This window comes from Elaeis guineensis, chromosome 8 (genome assembly GCF_000442705.2).
Source record: "Elaeis guineensis isolate ETL-2024a chromosome 8, EG11, whole genome shotgun sequence".
NCBI classification, from domain to species: Eukaryota; Viridiplantae; Streptophyta; class Magnoliopsida; order Arecales; family Arecaceae; genus Elaeis; species Elaeis guineensis.
In genome coordinates this window covers 11,842,057-11,852,665 of record NC_026000.2, presented here as the reverse complement: position 1 = coordinate 11,852,665, position 10,609 = coordinate 11,842,057, and the positions used below count along the sequence as shown (strand labels likewise).

The 10,609-nt window shown below is 39.4% G+C and overlaps 1 protein-coding gene across 1 annotated transcript; it reads right to left on the bottom strand.

Moving 5' to 3' along the window:
• Positions 1-5,093: 5,093 nt before the first annotated feature.
• On the bottom strand, positions 5,094-10,147 carry LOC105050086 (uncharacterized). The gene is made up of 5 exons (XM_010929953.4): positions 9,603-10,147; positions 8,273-8,350; positions 7,906-7,968; positions 7,712-7,771; positions 5,094-5,558 (listed from the first exon to the last, which is right to left on the bottom strand). The coding sequence occupies exons 1-5, from the start codon at positions 10,047-10,049 to the stop codon at positions 5,394-5,396; spliced, it is 813 nt and encodes a 270-aa protein (XP_010928255.1). The 5' UTR covers positions 10,050-10,147; the 3' UTR covers positions 5,094-5,393.
• Positions 10,148-10,609: the final 462 nt, after the last annotated feature.

Here is a 10,609-nt window from a genome sequence, read left to right as displayed (position 1 = left end):
AAGATTACGAAAGTCACGCCGTTTTGCTTTTTCTCCTTTACTGGTGTGAAAGGATGGGACTTATTTTGATTTATTTTTTATATTTAATTAATTTTTAGCTCGTGCATTGGCACGATTTTTAGAATAAATTATGTTGAAAAAATATATATATAAATAATAAAATAATATCTATTCAAATTTTTAATATCATTTCATATTTTTAATTATTTATATAAATAAATTTTAATTATAATAATATCATACATTAATAATATAATTTAATTCATATAAATAAAATTTAATATAATTTTTTATTAATTCAAGATTTGAATTTAATGCTTAAAGAATCGTTAGGTAGGGGAACACGTGGCATAGAAAAAGTTACTTACTTGGATGATCTTAAATATTAAAAAAAAATTTCTTAATTTTTATTTTATAATATATATATTAAATTAGATTATATTAGACCTATAGATGAGTTTCGAATCATTAAATTCATGTGCTCCATCCCTTATTAGATTTTTTTTTCACCTATTTTTTTTAAGATTCAAATCGCTCTAGCAACTAGGGATTGACTGCAGGAACAACAAATCACAGCGGCATCCTCTCCGCAAACACACTGCATAAAACTTTGAGGGTGTGTCCTACCTCTAACAACACTGGTCGCGGGAATTCAAGCATGAAATGAGGAGGACGGCAGCAGATGTGCTTTAAATCTTATTCAGTCAGTACCATATCATTATTTCGGATTGGTGAAATGCAATTCCATTCTGAGTAGGTTTTATCTATATAAAGATCCACATCGATGATTGCTAATTTTATTACCATCACCTCGCTGCTTGCCAGCCAAGGGACAATAAAGACCTTCATACTCCTTTCTCTACTGTTATCCAACAAAACATTCCATGCTAGCATGAAATGATCATCAACCCTTGTACTATGTTTTTACCCAAAAAAAAGAAGGAAAAACACTTGTACCATGTTGGTTAATAGGATATTGAAGCAGTTTCTTTTTTTTTTTGATAGAAGGATATTGAAGCGGTTGATGAGAACCTTGGCTTTGCAGCTGTGAAGGGTCATCCTCTTTGGCTCTTTCCACGTTTAACTAACTAGGATAGCATTGCACTACATTGAAAGCCTTGTAGCTAGAGTGGGAGATCTCAAATATAGATTCATGGACATAGTTTATTCCTTCGCAAAGCTTCAATCCTCAGGCAAAAACCAGCCTGCAGGACTTCTTAGCTAAATTTGTTTGCCCTGAACTAGACTGGTTTGGCATGTTAAGTTGCCTCATAAGCAGCACCAGAATTTCTTCATGGCATCTCTATGCTTCAACACCCTGGGGTCTATTTAGTTTCCAGGCAATCAGCTCCTCATTATTAATTTATTAATTAGGTCTCCCTAATAGATTTGGTTTTGATCGTTGCTTGGTTTTTGACCTTTTCTTGACGTTTTTCTTTTTGTTTCTTATAAAAATATGGAGTACTTGAGTGATACTACTCCTGGGGAAGCCTTTATGAGACAAACTATGTCCTCACTAAAACTTTGATTGAAGCAGGCTCAATATTAACCCTTTATTTGGTACGAAGATTGGATTGGAGGATGGATGGATAAAAGAGGTAGAATGGTTGAGGGAGAGCATGGATAGAAAATCTATCTATGAGAGAGGATGGATGAAAATTCATCTATCTTCTCCTATGTTTGGTAAAATATAAAAAAATGGATAGAAATTCATCTATCCTTTCATATATTTGATGAAATACGAGAAAATGGATAGAAATAGTTTCCTTTTTATTTTGATATAAAAAGAATGAAAGAAAAAATAGATGATATTGATATAATATTTTTTACAAAGCTATCATTTGATAAAAAAATTATTATCATCAATTTATAATACTTATTTATACTGAAAGACTAGAGCAATGTATAAACTTATAAACTTTATAATTATATAAAAAATACGTGAATACTCAAATTTAATTTAATCTAAAAGATAATTTTTATAGATTAGTTATTTAAATAATTAATTAATTTATAATTTAATTTAAATAGTTAATTAATTTTATATAAATTGTTAATTAAAAATAATAAATATAAATAAAAAATAAAAGATAATTTTAATTATTTACTTATAATCATGAAAATTAATATATGTTTGTACATAAATGAATGAAAAAGTGAAGAAGAGATAGTTTTGTAAAAAAATTAATGAAAGATAATATTATCAATATAGAAATCTAATCCTAACATGTTTTATTCATCTTTTCTCGCATCCTTCCAATTTAAGAGAATGTAAATTAATGGGCCAAGATAGATAGGTGATCTTTTATTTTTCATCTATTTTTCTAAAACTAAACTATGAATGATCGTCATCCATCCTTCATTTCAAGATCCCAATCAAATACCAGATAACAACCGATCTGAATATTGTGGATCAGGTCTCTCCTTTGCCAAGAATACCAGATCTGTGCCTGGCCCAGCTTGAGAATAGGATCTGGATGGAGGACTCAAGCATGACCCAAGGTTCCAGATTACTGAGTCCAAGCGCCTACGATAATAATGAAAAAAAAAAAAATTATGCATCTTAAAAACCAAACAGAATCGAATAACATGACCCAATTAAGGGTCCAGATTACCGAGCATGTTCACGAGCCTTCTATGTCCCACATGGAAAGGGAACACGTATTAAACCATAGAATAACATAAGATGATTCTAGCAAGAGGCCCAACACAATTCATTCCTCTTGAGGAAGCAAACCTCCGGCGACCGGGCACGATTCCGATCGGCTAGCCGTGATCACACCAGAGGGGTTGGCAGCAGAGGATGATATTGGAGAGGAGCAGATGGCTTCCGCTAAGACCAAGCAAGTTGCACTCCAGGAACGTCGAATTGGATAGGAAATTTTCCTGCTAGGAGAAAACTTGGAGCATGTCCTGGGATCATGCAAGGCACACCTGCAGTTCCGGTGGTACGGCCTCCGCTCTATCTCCGTGTCTGCCGTGATGCATCCCTCGAAAACGCATCCCAGCAGTCCTTCAGCTCCAGTGGCCATCCGGTCCTCTAGCTTCAAGTTCGTCCTCCTTCTAAGCTCGATATATGGTTGTTCACATAGTTGGCTAGCATGGACAAAGTTGCACAAAAGATTTAAAGATCTTACTTAGGAGTTACCGTGGACCGTGCCATTTTTGACAAGGCTTTTGTCACTGAAAAATTTGTTAGTTACCGTGGATGCTGACTAATAATCCCGGATGTTATCTACAAATTTTGTGAGACAGATGAAGACACGAAAAAGTAAGACTAATATAATAAGAGAGAGAGAGAGTAGGAAGGGCACAGGCTTTATCAATATCCAATCTTAAAAATAGGGGGGTCGTTGCAGCATCACTGGTAGGCAAACGGTGTTTCTACTATAGTTTCATCCGCACGAAACCTCCGAGGTTGCCCGGAAACAACGTATACTCCAATGGAGCATAATTGCGTCCACGGAGAAGCCTCCAAAGAATTAATCCAAAAAAAAAAAGAAGAGTAGCCTCCAAAGAAATCCCAATAAGGCAGGGCATTTAAGAAAGCGTAATATATGTTCAGAATATGTCTAAAAAGTTACAAAATGCTGAAGTTAGCGCAAATATATAGCTGATAACAAGAGAGAGATTTATTATTTTACTCATTAATTAAACATTTTCCATAAACAAAATAGCGAAGTATGACAAATTTTCAGCTGCCGTTAAACTTCTAAATGCTAAAGACATTTGGATAGGAGTCGGGCAATAGTTGTTTCTTGGAGGCCGTCAAAACCTGAAGTTACTTTTTATATTTATGATACTTGTTTAATCGACATTCGGAGCTGTTATTCTTCAGATATTACTCTACATGTGTTTAGTGGAAAGGCAATCAAGCTACGGACTGTTGGTGAGACATGCTATAAAAATTGCATCGAATTTTGCTTGAGCTCTGATTTTCCATCTTGAGTTTAAAACGTTATTTACTCTGATAAATTGGATTGTTAGACTGTAAAGAGGCGTTAGTTCATCTTTTACTCACAAAAAGGGGACGATAAAATTTGTTTATAAATGGTGTGTAGGATCAAGCCACAACTGGAGGAATTGAGAAATGAATCCTTACATGATATTAATGCTGAAGGGTGCAGAGCACCCGCAATGTCCTATATCTGATTAGAAGCCAACAAGCACGGATTGGAGTCTCTACTTCATCTAAACCTAAAGTGTGCGTATTTAATCAATCTTTAGGCTTAGATGAGATCCGCCTTGACATAATCTGGGTCAAAATCATGCAGACAAAATAAGAGCCAACAAAATGTTCTAATGGTTTTAGAAGCCTTAATTACACTGTATGTGTGTGAGATGGTGCATGTTCAATAAGTCTTTAGGCTTCGACCAGATTTGTCTTGTCAAAACTTTTAGTCTGGCTCACGTGAACATGTTCAAAAGTAACAGCCAACAGAGGCATTGTAATGGTTTCAGCTTATTTTGTTCCAATGGATTTTCAATTTTTAGAACCAGAAAAGAACCAATCAATGTGGGAACCAATCCAACCAAGACTGCATTTCCAAAAAATTAATCAAAAAAGCTAGTAAATAGACAATTAATTTAATCAAAAAAAAAAAACAATAGAAGATGAATAACAAAAAGCAATATATAATTTATTCAATGAAATCTTGGACAACAAAACAAAAAAGTTCTGTAAGTCTTGAAATAACATGTCCAAAAACTAATAGTTAACCAAAATCATAAGTTCATATATAATTAATGATATTAACCATATAACAAATTGAGTAAAGATTAAGTTACACTAGGCGTAACTCTATAACTCTCCCACCAGTCGTTGGATGTGATTTGCTATTCCAAACTGCTTAGAACCTAGAAATCATGAGTCAGAAACCTCTAGCCTATATAAAAATGAAGTAATTCATAACTTTTGATCTTGATGCGTATACTAAGGTCCTCCCAAATGGAATACTAGAGCTCAGGAAGGACCAGAAAATGGATATTTATTATAATCAAAGCCATATAAAAACAAAAGGGTAGACCATCCATTGCATACCAGAATGCTTTAGATGAAAGAATTTTCAAAAAAAACAAAACAAATCAATTCATTGTCTTCCCAAAATTACTTGGATTATATTAATGAAATAATTACATTTTACCCGAAAGGAGAAATATGTTATTTCTGCAGAAACATAGGGACATTAAATAACCAACAAACAAATAAGTTAAGAGTTTCTTCTCTGGTGCTCCTTTCAGATACTAAAACTACTTTCTAAGTCCTCTTTATCAGCTATCAAACCTTCACTGTTCTTAATGACCTCCACCGGGCTCTTTTTTATGTACAGTTGGGGTTATTCGCAGTACACGAATGAGTTAGCAAGTCCCTGCCTTTATAAAGTCCCAACATGTCAGTCTAGATTTACCGGTAAGGGCTCATTGAGATCAGGTAGGAGGAGGAAATCCCTGCAACCCTGTACGGGCAATGGTGGAAAATGGTGGGATGATTCATGCTGCTTCATTTGTATGGGCACCACCGAAGTTGTATCCGTCGTCCTCAGCAAGTCCAAGTTCAGCTGCATAAAACAGAGTGCTTATTAATAAACTACTTGATCCTTTGGGATGACTAAAATGGCAGGAATAAAATTCATGCCATAGGTTAAGCGAAACAAACAAAGATGGAGCTTTTCAAATAAGAAATACTCATTCTCCCCACAAAGAGTTCTTTATTTCCACATATACTTACCGACTTGATGCAAGATATAGGTAAAAGCCATGCCTGTGAAAGGACTGGATATCCAATGTGAAGATCTTAAATGCTAAATTTATTGGCAAATTGATAAATAATTTCAAGTTGGATAAACGCTTGCAAACTGGAACATCACATTTTTCTTGCACTTTATTTATGTAATTTGCTTTAAACAATATCCATTGCTGCTGCTGGCTCTACCACATAAATAATTCTGAGGAGAGGAGAAGATCTACAATCTCACTGAACTTGATATTGTGTTGAATGTTCCCGCTCGGAAATTTGAACAATTAGGAGATTAAGCATAAAAAGACATATTTTAAGTTGATGAAACCATGGTACTTCGAGCAGCAATGACTTAAACCAAAATCAATCAACCTTTTCCTAGCATGAACTTATTATACAATTAATAGTGAATTTATGAAGTGTTTAATCCATTACATCTAATAAGCATCTAGGCATTGCACTAAACAAGTGCATATACAAACCTAGTGGAAAATTAGGATCTCCCAAATGTAGCACCTCGGTATTCCATTTAAATGTCAAAAACCATAAAGTCTAGCAAAATAGCAAAGTCATAAATGAACTAATACAAGCATAAATTTTAGAGGGTCCACAGTAGTGAAATGTCACAAGGAAGCAGCTTCGGTAGCTAGGTGTCCTTAGAAGCAAACTAGTTGATGCTGCTAGACCACCCAAATTGTCTACCATGGTACATTCAACTATAAAACCAATTCCATAAAAAGAAACGGTCTAGGCAGCCATGCAGGCGGCCGTGGCCCCCTGTCATCAGGCTGCCTTGATAACTGGTTACTGATGTTAAAGGGCAAGAACTAAAATTGCTTCAGATACCAATCATCATATGTAAATGAACTGCTAGCTTATTGCTTCCGGACAAGACAAATGAATGCATCACCAAAAGACTACAACAAAAAAAAACAAGCAGTCCCATTCAGGATATTCAGCTCATATTGCTTGCATGTGCATATACTAGCACCGTGTAGCCTATGGAGATTGTTTACAATTATTCTGCTAATAAAAGCAGGAGTTTCACGTATGACTACAAGCCCAAAGACATCGATAATCCATGCTGACACTTCATAAAGGAATGGCAATGCATTAGACTAGCAACAGCTCCTACATGGATCCTAATCTAAATTCAATATGCATTTGCATGATGAAGAGCCAAATCCATATCCATGAAGATTTTAGATATGAATTTGGAGGTAAAAATGCTAAGTTGATATACGCCAAGAGCTTACATCAAGATTTTCAATTCCTTTCTAGCTCATGTTCATTATCTGTGTTACAACTAACAGAACATATTCATAAGTAATAGCCCCGTTCCATGAGGTCATGCAAACAGCGGAACTCAAGTCCTACTCGTTATAACAACGTCATGCCCGCAACGTCCACGCTGATGAGTTGATGGGCAGCCAAACACAGATCACACGCCCTCTACATACATACACGTGTATAAATATCTGTGTATCTATCTAGTATGTACGTATATAAACTTGCAACACTACGTCTTTTCGAAACCAGATTTGACGGCGAGGGATGCAATAACAGAAATCCACGGCCCTTTTTGGGGTACATGACGCCACGACCCACTAGTTATTTAGCCAAATAGGTTTATACTTCGTTTCAACATAAGGTGTGGACTGGGGTTTTTTTTCTGTTGGGTTGCGGTGCTGGGGGCGGTCAGCGATCTTTATCTTGGGCGGCGGATACCGTTTAGCCTTTTTTTTTTATGATGACGTGTCAGGCGCCTATCGGCTCATAGTGGGTAGCGTGACACTACCGTGTGGGCCCACAGTTCTGCCAATTGGCACCTGACTCGGCAAACACGCAGCGTCAAACAAAGACGGAGACCAGCCAGCCGCTCGAGTCACGAAGGAAAGAGAGAGAAAGTCTTTAAAAAAAAAAAAAAAAAGGTGGGGGGGGAAGAGAGAAGAGGGGAGAGGGTGGTGCGGTCACCTTAAGCCTCCGGTTCTCCGCCACAAGCGCCTCGTGATCCTTCCGCCGCGCTTCAACCTCCTGGCACACGTTCACGAACCCAACCAATTTATTTTTGGAAGCAAGTACTCCACACCAGCCGGATATCATATAAACCCCTCTCCGCACAAAAACCACTAAAAACAACACATCAAATGGAAGTAGGAAAAGATTACCTTCTGGAGCTTTCCTCTTTCTTCCAGCAGTGATTTCTCCAACGCCTGGAGCTCCGGGATCGTCTGCTCACCAAATCCAGAAGGCCCATCCCCATTAATATTTAAATATTAATTTAATACACACAACTACACAAGCAATGCCTATACTTCTCACCGGCGGTAAGTTTACCCACCACCTACCTTCCAGCCCATTTTAATAACCGTCCGTTGGGTGGGGTGGAACGGGCAAGATTGCATTTAATTTTCAGTAAAACTAAGGTTAAACTTACCGCTAGGCAGAGTCATAGATTCGGCATTTTTACACCACACCACTTGTCGAACGAGAAAAGAATAAGAAAAGAGAGAAAGGGCAATAAGGACGGGTCACCTTTTTCTTCCCCGACCATCTGATGGATTTCGGTGCCGGCACTCTCAAAACCAACGGCGGCCGCTCGCTCCCAACCACCTGCAACACAACAAACCAAAATAAAACGCGTCAGAAAAACACCGCTAGACGTTTAAAAAAAAACACTACACCGGACACGAAGAATCCGATAACGCGGTAAAAGTACCACAAGAAAAGGTGCCATCCGATCTAAACTTGAACCGACAGAAACAGTCCCTCTACTGCTAAGATGACCACATGGCGGTTTACGATTGGATGAAGATAGATCCATGCCAGGGATCCACTAATGCACCATCCAGTGTCAAGTTCCGCACTACGGCTCTGTGTGGACGCTGCTTCCAACCCCAACCTGCCACGTGGAGGCATTGGCGATCGTTTTCACAAAACCAGCGTCGTAGTCGAATCAAGAGCCCATCCACTCCGACTCCAATACGAATATAAATTACAAGCATACACCAAACGTGGACCTAACGCCAAGTTACCACCCCCCCATCCTCCAGTACCAACCAAGAACCTTTTTTCTCGCTATTTCTCTAAATATTATTATTATAATAATAATTGATATTTCCATTCCGACACCTCTGTTTTTTTCCACCAGTTGCACTGGCTGTCCCCATCCAACGGCAGGCGGGAGTATAATTACTCCGGGTATAAGTATCATTTCCTTATTTATATTTTAATTTGGGATAGTGGGGTCCATAACGAACCCCCACCTGACCAACACACGCGAAACCGTAAAAGGAGCCGTGCGGGCGTGGCGTTTAAACAAGTAAATCCATTCTTTTTTACCGAAAAGCCCCCCGTAAGTGCCTAGATGCGTATCTCAACCGGGGTATTTTGGTCATGTTGGAGGGGTAGCAGGACTTTGGACTCGTGGGATGCGGGGAAACCCGCAGCTCAAGAAAAGGGAAGGTGAGAGAGGAAAGGCCAGCGGTCGGATGGGGGCCGAATCCGCTTTCTTTATTCTAGTGACGAAAATACCCCTATCCATAACTGGTCATCTTCAAGAAAATATTGCATCCAATGACTCTCAAAAATCGAAAAATCAATTAACAAAAGCTACAATTAAGACAATTGTGAAGTCGGCAGACGAGATCTTGGATTTTTTTTTGACCCCCCAGTAACAAGGAGATCTCGGATTTCGTAAAGCAATTCAAGCGATCGGAAAATCATCAAAAATTAGCAGTAAAGATAAAAAAAAATCCGGAAAAAGATGCACCAACCAGGATACCGTAATTAATTTCGGTTCTTGGTAGGGGTATTTTCGTGCGAAAGAGAGAGAGAGAGAAACAATTGGAGGCGGAAAACTGACCTTTATTGGATGAGGACCGTCACCGCGCACGGCGTGGGGCTCGGCGGGCCTCGGCCGCTCCGCCGCCACCAACTTCTCAGGCGAGCTCGACCCATCATCACCGCCGCTCCCGCCGCTCGTCGACGCGCTGGATCCGCCGCTGTAGTACAGAGGCGACGGCGGGCTGGCCCTCATCTTCCCCTTCTTCTTCACCGCCGCCGCCTCCTCCCTTCTCGCCTCCAGTATCCCCTCCCTCGTCATCTGCCGGGACCTTTTCCTGACCGAACCCCACCTCAGAGGCGGCGGTGGTGGCGCCACCTCTGACGGGCCCTCGTCGTCCTCCTCCGACGGAGGCAGATCAGGCAGACGAGCGTTTTGGAAACTGAAAAGCACTTGAGCGGCGGCGAGGACAGCCTCCTCTTCCAAGGCGCGGCGGCGGGACTCCTCGGGGTCGTCGACTGCGGCCATGGGAGCTGGAAGAAACCCTAGAGAGATGAAGGGAAAGGTGGAGAGAGAATTGAGGATTGGAAGGGAGGAGCGAAGTGGGGATGAGCGCCCGTAAAAAACCTCTTAGAGGATATTTATATTGGGGGATAAGGGGGAATAAAATAATGGGGCCGTCCGCACCCTCCTCGGGCCTCTCCTTCTCCGCTGTGGACCGGGAGCCCTTCCTCGAACGGACGGTATTGACCCCCGCTAATGAAAAGCGTGATCCACCGAATCAAGGGTAGTTTCGTCTACCACAAATTGTAAATGTAGGAGGATTAGGAAGCCGTTCCAGAGTTTAGGACTGAGGTCTAATTTGGTAAGGGCTTAGTAATTACTGTTAACTTGAGGGTTGAATGAGCGAGCTGGAGAGGTTGACCAACGTCAGTTGTTGGATGTGGCTGTGCTTGGACAAAGAAGCTTGTCTAACGTTGACCTTCTGATCTGAAAATAAGAAAAGAATTTCATTTACAAAATTTCATTCTGCTGTGACCTTTCGATGGCTAGGTCAAGTAGAAATTTTGAAAAAATAGTAGAAATTT